The 17439-nt window shown below is 39.7% G+C and overlaps 1 protein-coding gene across 6 annotated transcripts in view; it reads left to right on the top strand.

The window, feature by feature from the left end:
- Nucleotides 1-1231: 1231 nt before the first annotated feature.
- Nucleotides 1232-17439, top strand: part of WDR11 (WD repeat domain 11) — a 43796-nt gene continuing 27588 nt past the window's right edge. For 4 of the 6 annotated variants that reach the window (XM_065638757.1, XM_065638756.1, XM_065638754.1 and 1 more), the window contains exons 1-8: nucleotides 1232-1386; nucleotides 3057-3168; nucleotides 7567-7720; nucleotides 11107-11280; nucleotides 12409-12595; nucleotides 14497-14662; nucleotides 15397-15511; nucleotides 16464-16659. In XM_065638757.1, coding sequence (XP_065494829.1) covers nucleotides 1301-1386; nucleotides 3057-3168; nucleotides 7567-7720; nucleotides 11107-11280; nucleotides 12409-12595; nucleotides 14497-14662; nucleotides 15397-15511; nucleotides 16464-16659 — 1190 coding nt within the window. In that variant the 5' untranslated portion in view covers nucleotides 1232-1300. The remainder of the gene's footprint in view (nucleotides 1387-3056; nucleotides 3169-7566; nucleotides 7721-11106; nucleotides 11281-12408; nucleotides 12596-14496; nucleotides 14663-15396; nucleotides 15512-16463; nucleotides 16660-17439) is intronic. The other 2 variants (XM_065638758.1, XM_065638759.1) reach the window with 2 other exon arrangements.

The following is a 17439-nucleotide window of genomic DNA, read 5'->3' as shown; positions in this document are numbered from 1 at the left end:
AGTGACAGTTGTGGCATTGCAAAAACATGTGGTTGACATTACGATCTTGCCAACTTTGGCCATCTAGTGACATCTTTTTCACTACAAAAATTAACAAATAATTACTAGCCGTCTATTTTGAAGGGAAACAAACCCCCGAATGGTGCATGTATGTCAAGAAGCGTGCCTGGAGCGAGATGATTTTGGCCATCTTATTGATGCTGTGGCACAGAAAAAAGCTCTGGGTGTTTCAAAGCTCTGCAGCCTGGTGTGATCCAGTGCCAAAGCTCAGTGCGTGTCAGCCTGGGTGGCTTGGCCAAGCTCGAGTGACAAACAGCTTGGGGACAGGAGGGAGGATAGGTTTTGTTAGGTAGGACTTGGTGCCTTGTGGTGCAAGGCAAGTGCTTCATGATGGAGCAGCAGCATTGCGGTTACGGCAAGAGGGCTGTCGCTGTTGCATTTTGCCATTTATGAGGTAACTTTGGAGTAGAAATGACTGCGGCGAAAGGAATCTGCAGGATTTGGCAGTGGGTCCTGCAGCCTCAAGTTGTGCCAGGGGAGGTTTAGATTGGATATTAGGAAAAATATTCTTCCCGGAAAGGGTTGTCAGGTGTTGGCACAGGCTGCCCAGCGCAGTGGTGGAGTCGCCATCCCTGGAGGGGTTTAAAAGACCTTTAGACGAGGTTCTTAGGGACATGGGTTAGTGCTGGAGTCAGGTTATGGTTGGACTCGATGATCCTGAGGGTCTCTTTCGACCGAAATGGTTCTATGATTCTTTGATTCTCTGATTCTCTGATCCACACACCTGGAGATCGGCCAGGGAGCCCTTTGTGTGCTGTCAGGTGCCGCAGTCACCGGTGACAGACACGTTTCCCTGGGGCTGAGCACCCAGGCAGGGGGGACTCTGGCATCCCCAGGGCGCGTTTCCCTTCCAGGCTGTGTGATTCGAAGCCAGCGAGGCACAACCCGTGTCCCCAGGCCCGGGTGTCTGTTCTGGGGTTGGCGGAGGGACCGTGGGCCCGGCTGGACACCAGACACCCGGTGCCTGAGGTGCTGGGAGCGGGCACCCGCAGCGCCGACACCCTCGGCCCGGGGCAGGGCGGCCGCCCCGGCCCAGCGCAGGCCCTCGGGTGGCGGCGGGCGCGGCCATCCCCGGAACTGCCGTTCCCGAGCCGCGGGGCCCCGGCGGAGCCCGGCGGGACGGACCGGCGGCACCGCCGAGGTGGCGTTTCCTGCGCGGCGGTGCTGGGTAGAGCCGGGACGCGGTCGGACAGCGGCTGCTCGGGTCGCCCCGCCGGGCCCGGCGCTCCGCGGCCTCGCCATGCAGCGGTTCACCGTGAACATCAAGCTGCCGGCGCGGACCCTGACGGGCGCCCTGAGCGCGCCGAACAAGGGGGCGGCGGACTGGTGAGGGGCCGGGCGGCGGGACAGCGGGGGCGGCTGCCGGGTTCGGGAGGGAAGGGGGCGGCTGAGGGGTCCCGGGGCTCTCCCCGCGGCGTCCCCCGGGCCGCCCCGCGGCTCCTTCGCCTCAGCCGCGGGCTGAGGCTTCTCTCCCCGGGTCAGGCTCCTCCCGCTCCGGGGGGAGCGCAGCGGAGCGGTGGGAGCGATGGCAGCGGAGCGGGGGCTGTGCCCTCGCCCGGGGAACCGCGTCCTGCCGGCCTGGCCACCGCCAGCGCTGGGGTCCTGTGTTGTTCATGGAATCACAGAATGGCCTGAGTTGAAGGGACCCACCAGGATCACGGAGTCCAACTCCTGTCCCTGCACAGGACACCCCACAGGTCACACCGTGTGTCTGGGGACGTTGTCCAGTCTCTTCTTGAACACTGTCCGGTTGGGGCCGGGACACCTCCCTGGGAGCCTGTTCCAGTGTCCAGCACCCTCTGGGTGAAGAACCTTTTCCTCATGTCCAGCTGACCCTCCCCGGTGCATCTTCCTGCCATTCCCTTGGGTTCTGTCGTTGGTCACTAAAGAGAAGAGCTCAGCACCTGCCCCTCCTGCTCCCCTGTTCCTGGACGTGGACGCGCTGTGATGGTGTGTCCGAGGCAAACCCTCCTCTGCTGGGCAGCATGCAGGCTGTTGGAGCCCTTGTCCTCTCCCCTTTCTTCATAGAATCCCAGACTGGTTGGGGTTGGAAGGGACCTCTGGAGATCATCCAGTCCAACCCACCTGCTAACGCAGGGTCACCAGAGCAGATCACACAGGGTCGTGTCCAGGCGGGTTTTAAATGTCCCGACAGCAGGGACCGGCTGTGGTTGCTGCTCTCCAGCAAGAACAGAGCCATGGCCAGAGATGAGCATGGGCCGGGCCCTGCTGGCAGTGAGGTTTGATGTCTGTGCAGAGGTCTTGGTGGTGCAACCAGAGCAGCTTCTTCTGGCTTCTGTTATTTTTGAGACTTGCTGGACAAAGCCAGTACATTTGTTGGATTTGGTATTCCTTGCTCTGTACCTTCGGGGAGAGAAAATGAATGAACTGAACCAAGTCATGTTGTAAAACCATGGTGTTTACGTTTGTCAGCTTCAAAGCAATGAACACTGAAGTGCTGTGAATTTCTTAATTTGGAACTTTTTCTCCTTTGACTATTCACGCTTGCTTGGTGTTCACCGTAGCTTTATATTTGTCATCGGTGGCCACGTTAACCTCTCCTGAAGTCAGACAGGCCTCAGCAGATTTTCGCTATTACTGTGATCATTGTTCACGTGCTCCTTTTTTGTCTAAAACAAACCAAACCAACCAACCAAACAAGCTCAATGATATAACTGCAAATATATTGCTTACTTCCATGCTTATGTATAAAATTTGGGAATGTTCTTCGTAAATTCCTATGTGATGTCTTAAATGTAGAGACGAGGATTTTTATAGATGGACACAGAGGTGCTTTGTGGTGGCTTAGGGTTTCATCAGCAGGTGGTTCAGCAGACAATACAGCAATGGCACCTTATAATGCTTTTGCGTTTTATGTTATTAAATTATTTTTGCTGTTTGATGTTTGTGTCTTGTAGCATGCATTCAGCTTACAAAAAAAAGCCAAATTCTTGATGTAAAGTGGTTTTTTTTGATGAAGATATATGCTTTTCTAGGGGCTGGCAAGGTTTGATTGCATATGGATGTCATTCTCTTGTACTGATAGTTGATGCCAATACTGCTCAGACTTTACAGGTTTTGGAAAGACACAAAGCTAGTGTTGTCAAGGTGAGTTGTATGCGTTTTAAGGTATATTACTCAATTCTGGTGTATATATTATTTTTCTAAATCACTGTAAATACTTGAAATTATATTGCACTTGATTTTCACATAAAATCTGTTGTAAAATACCCAAAACTTACATGATCTCTTTTACAGTTAAGTCAAACTATACGTGCTGAAATTTGAGCTGTGGTTGATAGTTATGCCTTTAGATATATAGAAACATTTGGTAGTGTTATAGAACACACAAAAATGTTTCTGAGAAAGCTCTTGACATGACATAATTTCAAAGGAACATTACAAAATATCAAATGAATCTTTTTGCTGATGCCCTTGCTGATCTTCCCCGTTGTGGTGGTAACCAGTGCACCACTTGACTAGGAAGTTACTTTTAAGTTTTTACTTCTGTTCTTACCTATAGAAAAGGAGCAATAGCAGACAAAATCAAACTTTTATTTTAGTGGTAAAAAATGGCTAAAATTTAAGCTTAAGTATAACGTACCTGTACTTTCCTTTGAAGGTCATTGACTTGAAATTGCAGAGAGTTTGACTTTGGGTCAAGTGTGGAACAAGATGTATTTCTTTGACATAATTTCTTTGAGTGTGGAGAACGAGAGATTCAGTCAGGGTTTCAAGGAATGTTTGACTGGCAGATGTAATATTTGATAATCCTTGGCCCAAATGCTATATTAGAAGGCAGCCAGTGATTTATGAAGAAAAATAGATTTGTAGATAGAGTGATTTTGGTGTTTTTTATAGGAAAGGCAAAAGTTTGAATGTGCCTTCTGGAAATTGCACACTATTTTTTCCCGTGTGTAATTTTCTTTAAATAGACCGTAAAGATATCAGTACACTAATACTATGTCAGATATCGCTGCTCCAGTATTTTAAAATCAAACACCATTATTTTGTCTTTGGGTTTGATAATTTACTGATTTCTGAGCCATAGTGTTCTGATGATGTCTTTCTGCACACTAAAGAGCTTCAGTTTTTTGGTGAGTGGTTTTGTAGACATTAAAGGTCATATATTATATATTATAGTATATTCACCACAGGTGGTGCTGGTTCTGTATCTTCGTATAGCATAATGCATTTCTGTGCTACAGAGTCCAAGTAACTGTGCTTTTTTATAATAATAAAGAAACTGTTCGGTTCCTTGGTAAAAATATTGGGTAGGGCAAAACTGATACAGATCCATACAATTTCTTGGCCAAGAGCGATACAAGTAATATCATCGCAGCTTTTAAAAATGACTCTAAGGTTTAGGAATTAGTTTTATTTGATTAGAGACAATTTTGAAACTGGCAAAGAGGAAGGTAGGAGGATTTCGTTTCGGAATAGATACTTTATGTCATTTTTTGAGACTCGCGTGCTGTGAAATGTTTAAAAAAATGCTAAAATGTCACAAAGAACCAAAACCCGATTTTTTCCAGCATGTTAGTGTATGTGCCCAAATCTGTCACTGAATTTTGGGCATTTTCAGTGTTGCCCAGACGTTTCTGTCAGTTTAGAGCTTGTGAATAATCTCTGGTGACAAGCGTGAGGCAATTTACCTGACTCTGAGTAATGAAAAGTTATTTCTGTTATCTCAGAGCAAAGGTACGTACACAACAGCAACCACAGAGTAAATGCCGCTCTGTGAATCAATACCTTTGCTTGCTTTTTGGCAACTTCCATGGGTTGTCTTCAGGCCTTGGTTGTGTTCAGACCACCCTGAACAAATCAATTCCAGTATCTATAATTGTGTAAAAAATAAAAAAATTAAGGAATATGGAGGTAGCAGCTATAACGATGACTCTGCTTTAAAATTTCCACTTAGCTTAGATAACAAGTTTTAGCAAAATTAGTTTTTGACCATGTAATGATAGCATTTTAAGGTGCTTCAGTTACATTCAATAGCTTGGGGAAGTAATGTTTCGATAGGAAACTACGTGCTGAAGTCCAAATAGTTTTTACATAATTTATAAGATAATTTTTTTAAATGACTGCCTGATGCTTTATTAACAGAGATAGATTGTAGAAAATGACTAATTGATGAGGAGGAAGAATGAAGAGAAATTCTGTTCTACTTTAAGGAGTAGACAATATATGATAAATTATTATGAGGCCATGATCATTGCACATACCTTTATGTGCATTTGTAAGAAATTTTCTTCAGTTCCTCACCAACCTCTTTTTTTGTTGTTGTTTGTAAATGCTAAGAGTGTAAATAAGCTGGAGGGGATCTACAAGAAGTCTGCTGTGTTTGTCTGACTTAAACTCTTTGTAGTAGGCGTTCACACCAGCAAACTCAATCTACGGAGGATCTTCTCCAAAACCCATGCTTCAGATTTGAAAAATTTACAAACACACCACTATCTGTAATAAAAAAGCAAAGAGAAAAGCGATTGTTTCATAATCCTTCTGCAGTCTGCTTAATGATTTTCCTTTACTTCCTGGCCTTTGGCTGTCATAGCTGTGTCTGGAGTAGGTAGTGGTTTCATGGAAAATTGATCCATATGAGCTGTACGTATGTTCATATGGTGTTTGCGGGAGTCTGACAACTTTGCATGGAGTGGATCATATCTGATTTTTTTTTTTTTGTGCCTCTACAAAGAGTAATAGAAAGAGTACTTTTATGAAAGAAAATCTAGTTCCAGGAACAATTCTTTGAATGAGAGGATTGAAGTTAGATTTGTGACTGTTCTGGTATGTTAATAAACAGTGATAATAAAGTTCTTTTAATCAGGTGAGATAGGTTGTGAAAATTAAAAAACAAACCAACCAAACAAAAAACCCCACAAACTTCACTTCTTGTTCCTGTTTCTGACCAATGCTGCTGTATTTTGAAGTCAGGGTAGAGAGGCAGCGACCAATACAGTAAGAAAATAATTTATTTTAGAAGAGAATGAGTTTGTGTGTAGGGACTTTGTTGGAGCAGTGTGACTACAATGAGAAAAGAGGGCTTAGAGTGTTGGAGAGCCTCAGGAGCCCTGGTTGAGAGCGATGGTGTAAAGGTCGCCTTTCTGTTGCTCATAACTCGGTGACGGCTCCTCCCTTGGGAAATGATGCTTTCCAGACTTGGAATTTGCTTCAAAGCAATACATATTTAACTGAGGAAGAAACAGCTTTGCAGATTTCTATAATTACTTTTTTTTAATAGCGACATAGCTACCTGCAGGTATTTTAATGGGTAATTTTTTATGAGCAGCAGGGAAGCAGGAATTGCAACACTGAAATTTGCAGGTAGAGGAGAGTCTCCCAAGAATTCTTTGTTATTCAGTTAGAAATACACTTTGGCTTTATAGCTAGAGCTCTTAGAAGATTGCTTGCTGTGCATATAATGTTTGTTTAATTTATTCAGCTGGGCTTTCGAGATGCATCTGGTCACGCCTCTGAGAGGGGTAGCGCAAAAGTGGCCGCAGTTGTCTGAATGCTGCTATAAATTAGTTGGTGTTGCAGAGTTAGTAGTGCCTAATGTTAATTGTATTTCCATTTTTTTAATGTCTCACTTTTGATATCTGCAAAAAGTGTCTTTGGCCTCACCCCTTCTCTGCCAGATTGCGGGACAGGACACAGCTACGGCATCATTTTTGTAGTGGGTAAATTCCCATTAGCTTAGCATTGGGGTTTCTTTATTATGTTAGTGTCTTCAATCTCTTAGGAGAAGAAGTTTACCTGTAAAGCAGATAGCAAAACAAGTCCATATTGAATAGATAAGGAGTCGGTATTATCTCTTTATAATCTTTGGAGACAGGTAGGCAGAATGTTTCAACTTTCAAGACACAGAATTATTCTTAAGTATTGCTGATTTACAAGACTCTGCAGCTTGAAATCCCAAACCAGAAAGTGTGGAAATCAGTGGTGGCAACATGCTGAAAAGGATGAAAAAGATAACGAATGCCAGGAATAGCTCGATATGAGACAACACATAGATGAAAGACTAACCTTCCTTCCCAATACCACAATATATTTGACAGATTAGGAAAATGGCACGATTTAGGATGTATATGAAAGTTGGATGGTAAATTTTCAACTTTCATTTGTTTGGAAATCAGTGATTATAGGTTTGTAGATGCCTACAGAAGCCTAAACATTGTCATTTAGTTTCTTCTAAATATTTGAGTTAAAGTTTTATATATATAACATATATTTATAGTTTGTTATAGTTACTTTTAGCAACAAGGATTGTTGATTCATGTAATTTGAAAATATCAGCCATACAATTATGCAGCACAGTTGCAACACACCTTAAATTTGCACAACTGATGGTAGGTTAAAGGTATGGTTACACAGATCCCATTAATATTAACTATTAATATGCTTTTTTTGTTGAGTTAGTTATTATTTGTTTATCTTCTGAAAAATGTGAAGTATGGTGTCCTATGTTTGCCTCCTCTGACCGCTTTTCTTCTGTATCTTCAGGTTAAATGGGCCAAAGAAAATTACCATCACAATATTGGCTCTCCGTATTCTTTGCGTTTAGCTTCTGCTGATGTTACTGGAAAAATAATTGTGTGGGATGTGGCAACAGGAACAGCTCGTTGTGAAATACAAGAACATGCAAAACCAATTCAAGGTAATGATAGTGCATGGAACTATGCATCCATATGCATACTATATGGAGCATCATTACAAATCCATCATCTAGGTTTTGCAAACTCTACTCAGTTCCACTGTTGAATTTTAGTAGCCTTCTCTATGTTTATCTACTCATTTTCTGTGTAAGTATGACTTGCTGTCTCCCAGAGGATCCGGTGAGATTTAATTCATTATGGTAGTATTTTCCAAATCTTCTGCCAAAAAGTTACAATCTATTTTTATTGATGTGATTATCAAAATAGTAATATTTACAGTGTCAAGTACATCCTCCTTCTTTTGAATTGGTGGAGTAGTGCAGTTTGCCTTACACTTGAGTGGTAAGGCTTGAGTAGTGGTGTAGTACTTCCATTAAGATGTGAAAAGTGCCTGTGCAAATTTTAGCGTAAAAGACAGCTGTAAATTAAGTAGGTTTTGCATATAGTTGGAGTTAGTAATATGAAGTCTTGAAACTGCGTATGACACATTTGATCTAGGTTTCTAGTGTAATTAAGTAGACGTAAATGGCAAGGATTAACACTAGCAGTCAAGAGAAAGAGGAGATTTTGAGATGGCGTAACTAACTGCTTTTAGCTTTCATTTGAGAAGATAGTTTAGTGGTGGTATCTGCTGCTTTTGATTTTGTTCTGTGAGTGGTGGCCCAGTGCAGCTGGGAAGGTCTGAAAAATACCCCCCAAACTACCCAAACAGTTCTGGGCAGCTGAATGTTTGAAGATTCTTTATCCCATTACCAGAAAAAGAAAAAAAAAAAAATCTTGTTCTCATTCACGCATTTCACATACCTCTGGGGGAAATAAAAACAGGCAAAACAAACGACAACAGAAAACCAACCAACAAACCAAAACCCAAACAAACATACAAAACCAAACAAAAGCCCCTGAAACAAACCAACCAAACAAAAAAACAAAAGCAAAAACCAACCAACCAACACCCCACCAAAAAACCCAAACAAACAAACAAGCAAGCCTGGAGAAATGAGCTGTGCATTTATGGTGTTGTAAGCTATAGAAGATTTATGTTTGCTTGTGCTAGAGGCAGAAATGTCTAGAAGCCAGGCACAGGGCTAAGTGCTGTCCTAATTGGTCTGATGAAGGATAGAGAATGGAAAACCTAGCCACTGGCCAGGTATAACACAATTAAGAGAATAGGTTGGAAAGGAATAATTAAATGTCTTTTTCCTTGCTTCTTTATATGCTCGTCAATTAGTAAGGTGTCATCTATCAAATGCTCCCTTTCGTTAGTTAGCATCTTGTACTTCATCAATGAAAAAGTTAAGATAGTGCTTCCAACTCGGAACAGGGAATCAAAAGATCAAGTCTTGTCCTTGTCGCATCATACACTCAATATCATTTTTACTATTGCTTCAATTGGTGCAGTTTGTGGTTGATAGTAGTATCTCCTACGGTTGTGAAACTTGGTTTTTTGGGTTCTAATTACTTGTGGTAGGCACTTTTCTGTCTGGTGGAACCTCTCCTGACAGAGCTGACCAGGGGCTGCTCTGCCTCCAGGGCTGATGGGGCCAGGGGGCTGCGTCCAGCATCCGACTGGTCTTTCAGAATCAGCTGGAGGGGTTGACGCTGCAAGTACAGCAGCATCTACATCCGCTGCTGCGTGTTCTGGACTTCTGTTAATTGCTGCTGCTGTCCACTCTAGCAACGTGTCTACAAATTATTTCTGAAGTAAAATTTAGATCACTCCTCCCTAACCCTGCCCCGAGAAACTGCGATAATGAGTGTCTAAGAATAATTTATAGTTTATTTGTACTATTTTAAAAAACTTGTGATGAGGCCTGTGTTATACCTGTTTCTTATTTTGAATTCTATTATATGAAAGACCATGTATGATTCTGGGTTGTTTGGGTTTTATTATTATTTTTTACAAAGCCTGCAAAAATAGATACAATACGGTAAGTCTGACAGTGGGACACTGAAAATTTGTTCTGTTGTCTGCAGTTAATTTTATTAGTTTCATTTCCTTTTTTGTGTGTATGTTATAAATAGGATTTTATTTACTCCTGACACTGATTCACTGCATGTTTGGTGGGGTTTTGACCATGCCATTTGAAGATTTCTCGAGGTTTTCAGACCCAATGAAGTTTTTCTGGTCTGCTGGGCAAGAAAAAAAGTTGATAAGCAACAATTAAAATCCCGTTCCATCCTCAGTCCCTGATTTGATTCAGCAATAGACTCTAACAAAAGCAGTTTCTTTTCATTTCCATTTCATCATTTTCATTTCCATCTGTTCCTGAGGCCTCTGGCTGTTTTTTACAAGCCTGTAGAAAATGGTGCAAATACAGAGATGGAGCACCAGGGTGAGCTGCTGGTTCTCTGGGTGTTACTGCAAGAGCTTTGTAGGATAACAGTTTAGGATCTAAACTCCACAATCTCCTGGGAAGGAATTAACCATTTGTTAACTTACAGTGTAACTGATTAGGACACACATGGCTGGATTTTTTTTTTTTCTCTGAAATCCAGTGAGTAGCACTTATCAGCTCTGAAAAAGCTGAATAAGTAAAACACACAAATAGCTGAGGAAGGAAGTTTTTTTTTGACATCTCGATATATATAAACATGCTGTAGAGAAGCTGTGGTTTGGTGAGGTCATGCAGCGAGCAGCAGGAGCTGGACTGGAGACATTTCACCCATTGCCTGCTTGACCCATTCTGTCGTTTCGACCTGCCCCATGGAGCACGTCAGTGGCTCTAATACAGCTCCTTAGTGACCGAGGTGGCTCTCTGTTCCTATGGACAGAAAACACAGTCTTCTGTGTCCATTTATCTGGGATGTTTAAATGGTGCCCAGCTGTTACGGTTAGCAGCCATAACTCTTCAGACTGACTGGAGCATTTAATTACTGAACTTGTTTTCTTGATTGTGTGTTACAGTCCATTTCATTTTACTGTTAAACTTCAGATTCTCATGTCAAAAAGTATTTGAAGTGGAGAAGACATTGGTTTCCAGGTCCCATATTGATACTATCTCAAATATTAATTTGGGATGCTGTGTGTTTCATGGTGTCATCTCAGATACTGATTGGGATGTTGTACTGTTCCTTTCATTCGGACTCCGCAGTTGTTCTGTACAAAACAGGCAGTTGTTTCGGGTAGGAATTCACTGGATGAAAAGATTTGACTTGTTCAGATCGGATGTGGGTTGTGTGCACCTGTGTGGACACATGTAACCCAGTGTATTGCTGCTTGTTAAAGACATAAATTCAGGCTGTAAAAGGAACTGATTTTTTAGAACTGTTTAGAAACATCTTGTTACTAAGAAGATGCCATATTACAGAAGAAAAATAGTTTTAAAATAGAACAAACTTTTTCTGAAAATTAATTTCATTCTTTATGCTTCCCTCTTTCTTTTGACAGATATGCAGTGGTTGTGGAATCAAGATGCTTCCAGAGATTTACTGCTTGCAGTTCATCCGCCCAACTATATTGTACTGTGGAATGCAGACACAGGCACTAAACTTTGGAAGAAAAGTTATGCTGAAAATATTCTGTCTTTTTCATTTGACCCCTTTGATCCATCACGCTTAGCTTGTAAGTTTGCATGTATAAAATTGTGTGGCATGAATATGGGTGACCAGGAAAAATGTTAAACTAAAATGTTAAAATTGAGATTAAAGTAATGGGTTGAAGACAATGACGTCGTTAATGCCGAGAAGTCTCAAGATAAAGACAGGAGAGTCTTTGGTCATTGTGGAATTTTCTAAAATAAGACGCCATTGTGTGAGGAGAGGGGAAAAGTAGGCACGAGTAGCAAAGTTAGAGATCTGAAAATAGATTTTTGACACAGCAGATAGGGAGCTGGAGGAAACCAAGCATAGAGAGCCCTGTTAAACTGACATAAAAAGCTATAAAAGGATGGATGCTGAGGGGGAATCCAGTGAAATGAGTAGAACAAGAATAAATGGTATTTTTGACAGAAAGGATTTTTTTAAAAGAATGGAGTGTGAGCGTCAGTTTCAGAAGTAATTCAAATGTCAAGGGGGATGTAGTGCAGATTTATTGACATTTTAGCAGAAAGAAACTAAGAGAAATAAGAGAGTCACCATTTTATTCTCTAATTTAGCTTGATTACTCCTGATCTATAATGAGACAGTGCAGTTTCCAGGCTTTGCAATTTTTTTTTTTTTAATCTTATCTGCCATATCATTCAAACTAAGAAAATAACTTTTTTTGTATAAACATGTAGTAAAATCTTAGCTACATCTTTACAGCTTAGCTGAACCTTTATGCTGCAACATAAATAATGTGAGTTAATGATTCTTTGAGCCATGCTCTGCATGAGAACAAAAAATGGTGATATAGCCAACCTGGGTGACCCTGCATTCTATTTGCGTTGTGAAGCTTAAAGAAAAATAGTTGACGAGAAAGAATAACTATACTGAAGAAACAAGAGGTTTCTGCCAGTAATTCCGACATTATTTTCTTAGTATTGACTTAATTTTGAAAAATTCAGTTTTGTGGATATAATTAATTGTAAGGGATCATCTGTGGCTTTTTCAGTAGAAGGTGCCTGTTGTCTAGAATTACGAGTTTTCTACCTAGTAAAGTATTAATAAAGTTATTAGCCTTTCTCCCCACCAAAATTTCATTAAAAGGGAACACCACAGTAAAATTTCAGTTTGTATTTTGCTATAATGAAAGTTGTTTTTCTTGGTGCAGTGCTCACCAGTGAAGGAATAGTGTTCATCTCCGACTTCTCTCCTTCCAAAGCTCCTGCCAGCTCAGGGAAGAAAGTTTACATCTCTAGTCCCCATTCCAGTCCTTCTCACAACAAGTTGGCTGCTGCTACAGGGGCCAAAAAGGCCCTTGATAAAGTAAAAATCTTAATCAGCAATGAAAAACCAAGGCAAGTTGCAAATATTTATTCTCAGTTAATGTTTTGTATACCTGTATATTTTATAGATATAATGAAAGTCTATAAGATAATTAGTTTTAAAAAAGAAAATTCATTGGGGTGAGCAGATGGTTGGGTGTCCTATATGAGGAGAGTGGGTAAGGATGTAACACCGACAGTCATCCCATTCTGTTCATAAAAACAGCCTTATCATCCCAGCAGGTTTTACATGAGTTAATGACATAGTGTTCTCATGCAGGTGTTAATTCAGAAACATCTCGAGGGGAGAAAAAAAAAAAAAAAAGACAATGAGCTAACGTCATTCAATTCAATTGTGGAATGAGAAGGGATGTAATAAGAGAACAGAAATTCTGGAAGTACTGAGACCTGAGAAGAGTTGTCATTCTGATGTTGTACGTGATACTGCAGTAGGAGGCATTCTTTAAGTTAATAGTGTATAAATAAAATTAGAATTTATACATTTGGCTATTTTCTGACCTTTTAAAACTAAAGTTGTTGCATTTTGAGATTTTTTTCTTTGGAAATTCTCTGGACCACTTGCTTTCGTGTGGTGTAATTTTTTTTTTTTTTCATTTTCTACTTCCTGTTTAAGTAGTAAAAATATTCTTGAGCGTCCGGTGAATTTGAGAACAAACTAATCGGACTGTATTATCAGGTAGCACTTGACACCAAAATTCAGTGCAGATATGAGGTTCATACTCTGTTTAAATAAGATGTTTAAATTGCAATCTGGGGAGCAGACTTGATGACACTTCCTCTGGCAATCATTTAAGAAATTGTGACTTTTGTGTGAAGTTAAAGGGCATGATCTTGTAATTTTGTGTTCTATAATGCCTAATTTGTGCTGCATTGGACGGAACTCCGGATTTGCAAACACTGAGACAGTACATAGGCTACTGCAGCTTCATGTATGCTCTGTAATGACAGCAGATCAGCAAAAATACAATTTTTCTGCATTCTGCTGTTTGTATTTTAAGTTGTATATGAATATCGCTAAGAGTATGAGAGTTTGCTCTTCCTCCTTTTCCATCCGAAACACCCAAAAAGAGTAGAATGGGAAAAGGAGAAGAAAAAAATATAGCAGTTTTATATTAGTTTATATTAGTTTAGGGAAATTTTGAGGAAAGAGGAGATTGTCAGGCAAGTGATTGCAGGGAAAAGGTGAATAATTCTCCTGCAGCAAGGAATGAGTGTAAGGGGAGGTTGGTGTGTGGTAGAATGAGAAGATAAAACTAAACAAAACCCGTCAAAAGGATGATACATTAAACCAGTTCAGAGATTTCTGGACACAGGATGAGGCTGATTTTCTTCGATGTGACTTAAATACAGTTAATTGAATTGCATGTACCTAATGAACCTCGTTAAGTTGCAGCGAGTCTCGTGTTAACAATCAACAAAATGACGAACATTCCTGGTCTTTGCTACTTTCTTCGGGTTTAAAGACTGGTATATTTGATAGGCTAGTTCTGTTCATTTCAAAGTAACGTAATAATACATAATAATCTCAAAAGTGAAGTAAGCAGTATGTTTAAGGGTAATTTCCCATGAATACCAGTAAATGTGATGGCAGCTAGCACTGTTCATAATTGAATTGCTTTGTATTTGAGATGTGCAAGAATCACCCTTGTTCCATTTGAATTACATATTATTTTAGAAAATCCTCTATAATCTGATTTAGATAGTAGTCAACAGACTGTGTGTCTTTTAAAGGTCAGTGATGCTTTGCACTGCTGTAGCAATTAAAAGGAAATTTACAGTTCCCCGGTGATGAAAATAGGGAATACTTCAAAAAAATGCAGCTGCGGGAAAATTTATGCTGTTAATTTTATTTTGAACTTGAAGTATTTGTTGATACCGAACTTGATGAAAGTTTATATCTGATGTTTTCGCAGTGCTGAATCTGTAACACTCAACGACTGTCTTCAGTTGTCGTATTTGCCTTCCAAAAGAAACTACATGCTGTTATTGTATCCCAGAGAAATTTTGATTCTTGACTTGGAAGTGAATCAGACAGTGGGTGTGATTGCAATTGAAAGAACAGGTGTGCCTTTCCTACAGGTAAGGAAAATTCGATTGGTTTCTATCATCGTCACAGTTTATGAAGATCCTATGTACATTCTTGACCCCACCGATAGTTCTGTTTTGATGAGTTCTAGAGGATGAAAAGACATTAGCTCACCAGGGGGAAAAATGTGCCCTGATCCAAGAATTGTTTAATTCAGTTTTCTGAAGTCTGCAGGAAACCTGCTTCATTTTGTGATGTTGCAAAAGTTACTGGTGTGGAAAAAGTGCTGTGGAAAAAGGACATTTTGTTCTCTGGTGGTTAAGCTGCTTACACACAAGTTTAATACTTGTTCCCTGAGCATCTGCCTCTGTTTAATTAGACACCTAAGTCTAGTCTGACATCTTATTGAAGCAACTTTATTCTCTTGGAATCATGAATTCTGAAACCAAAAAAGAAAGTGTGGTGGTGGTGTTGTGTGTGTGCTTTGTTTGTTTGTTTTTGGTCATTTTGTTAGTGTTTTGTTTGTTTCTTAATAAAAAAGTGATAGCTAAAAAGAAGATCTATGAATACATCAATGTTTAAAAAAAATCGGCAGTTAAAAACTTTCAATGCATTTCTCAAACCAATTGACTTCTTTAGTCAGAAGTGCTGTAGCTAAAGAAATTCATTGAAGTGTTGCATAAATAGTAACATTTTTAGTGACTTGCTTATACGTCAGAAATTATATGTTCGTTTGCAAAGGGTAACATTTCGATAACACAATGTAATGTGGTATCTCTTTACCTAGGTAATTCCTTGTTTTCAGCGTGATGGGTTATTTTGTCTCCATGAAAATGGTTGTATAACTTTAAGAGTTCGCAGGTCTAACTGCAGTATAACTGGAACTCCAAATGAAGAGCCAGGTAAGTTTTGTGTCCAAAATGTCCAGAAATGAACTTCGAGGCATTTTAATTAATACTTTAATACCAGTATTAACCATTATGCCTCATACAGGAATGTGAATTACAGGCCTTCTGGGTTTTTTTCTTTTATGTTATATTTAAATTTAAATATATGCTAAATTTTCCCCAAATTGTTTTTAACTTCCCTGAAATTTAGTGCAAAACAAAATGTTAATATCCTGAAGATCCTTTTATCACTAAATAATACTTAAATTATGAAGTACTTCAGCAGTCACATATACAAGAAAGTTTTAGATAAAAGATTATTAGTTTGCTCTTTTTATCTTCGAGAAGAAACATATTTTTCAGGAAACACAAGGTATTGGAAATAATTTGTTCCATTAGAAGAATCGATGCTAGAACTAAGACGTGGGTTTAAATTTAGATTAGAATCTAAATCACTAAACCTTTTCTATGAAATGTTACTAAGAATAGCCTTTTAAATATAGTGGTGGAGACTAGAAAAAAGAAGGGAAAACATTGTTCTGTAAATGTAAATAAGTGGGTTTTTTTTGTTAGAGTTTGTTTTGTTTATTTTGGTTTTGACAGTTTGGTAATTTCTAGTGAGCTACATGTTTCAGATTTACCAATAAACCAAATGAGTTTTGGATTGCAGGGAGCAGATGCACTTTCTGCCCAGAAATGACACAGTATTTTTTTAGATTTTGCAAGATTTATGTAGAATAAGATATTTTAAAGGCAAAGTTATGTTTTGAAGAACTTTTCAAAGCTGCATTGCATACAGCAAGATCAGCAGTATATATTTTTCAATTATTTTTCCTAGTTGTTGCACAGAAAGATATGGATTTCAGCCAAAGAGCTCAGCCATTCTGCAAATTTACCTCTGTTGATCGATCATGTCATATGTTTTCCATGATAATTATTTTTCCTCTGTGGGACACTGATGTTACAGATCCAGACCCAGTTCAAGAGCTGGTTTATGATTTAAGAAGTCAGTGTGATGCCATCAGAGTCACAAAAACCGTTCGACCCTTCAGCATGGTGTGTTGCCCGGTGAATGAGAATTCTGCAGCTCTCATAGTCAGTGATGGCAGGGTAATGATTTGGGAATTAAAATCCAGTGTTTCTGGCAGAAATGTGCGTAACAGGTAATGGGATTTATTTTTCTTATCAAAAATTCCATCTGTTGCATTTACAAGTGGCGTGTGGTATTTAATGATATTCTAAAAGCAACAGTGATGTCCTTGTGCGTATGGTAGTGTGACATGTGCTGTATGTGTGTATGAATCAAAGGAAGAGGAACAAAATATGTCATCCAAGTAGATTAGTTCTCTTGCTTTGGGGAGGTGAAGGAACCGTATTTACTGCATTTAAAAGAGTAATTCCATACTAAATGCTTGGAATAAGGAAACACAAGATAGGAATGAATATTTACATTATTTTGAGAGAAAATTTTCTTCTCTTTTGGCTTTCCTCAGGCTATAGCATTTTCCTCAGGAATGAATCCTGCACTTTCAGTCACATGAAAGGACTTCAAAATGAGTCTGGAATGGACTTTACTTTTTGCTTTTAGGAGGGGAAAGGTTTTCTGCTAGATTGTGTGAATTTCACACAGCAATATAAAGCTGCACAGCAGGTGGTATGAACAATATTTTTATATACAAAGCCTTCAGAGTTGTAGGTTTTGAGCAGTCTCTGAAAGTACTGTATAAAGCAATATAGTTCTTGAAACATTCAGTGTATTAAGGTCATTCTGCTGCAATAAACCTTTAAAGTACTACTGAATAAAATAAATTACTGCCAGAAAAGAAGTACGGAATTCGTAGTACACTTTGATATGTCGGAAGTACCAGATTTTCAACATAGATGCTTTTGTTGTTAATCAGTGATATAAAGTTTTTATTCTTCTCAAAAATATTGTTAGGTGG

This window comes from Caloenas nicobarica, chromosome 7 (genome assembly GCF_036013445.1).
Source record: "Caloenas nicobarica isolate bCalNic1 chromosome 7, bCalNic1.hap1, whole genome shotgun sequence".
NCBI classification, from domain to species: domain Eukaryota; kingdom Metazoa; phylum Chordata; class Aves; order Columbiformes; family Columbidae; genus Caloenas; species Caloenas nicobarica.
Note: the sequence above shows the minus strand (reverse complement) of the source record. Positions and strands in the feature narration are given on the sequence as shown.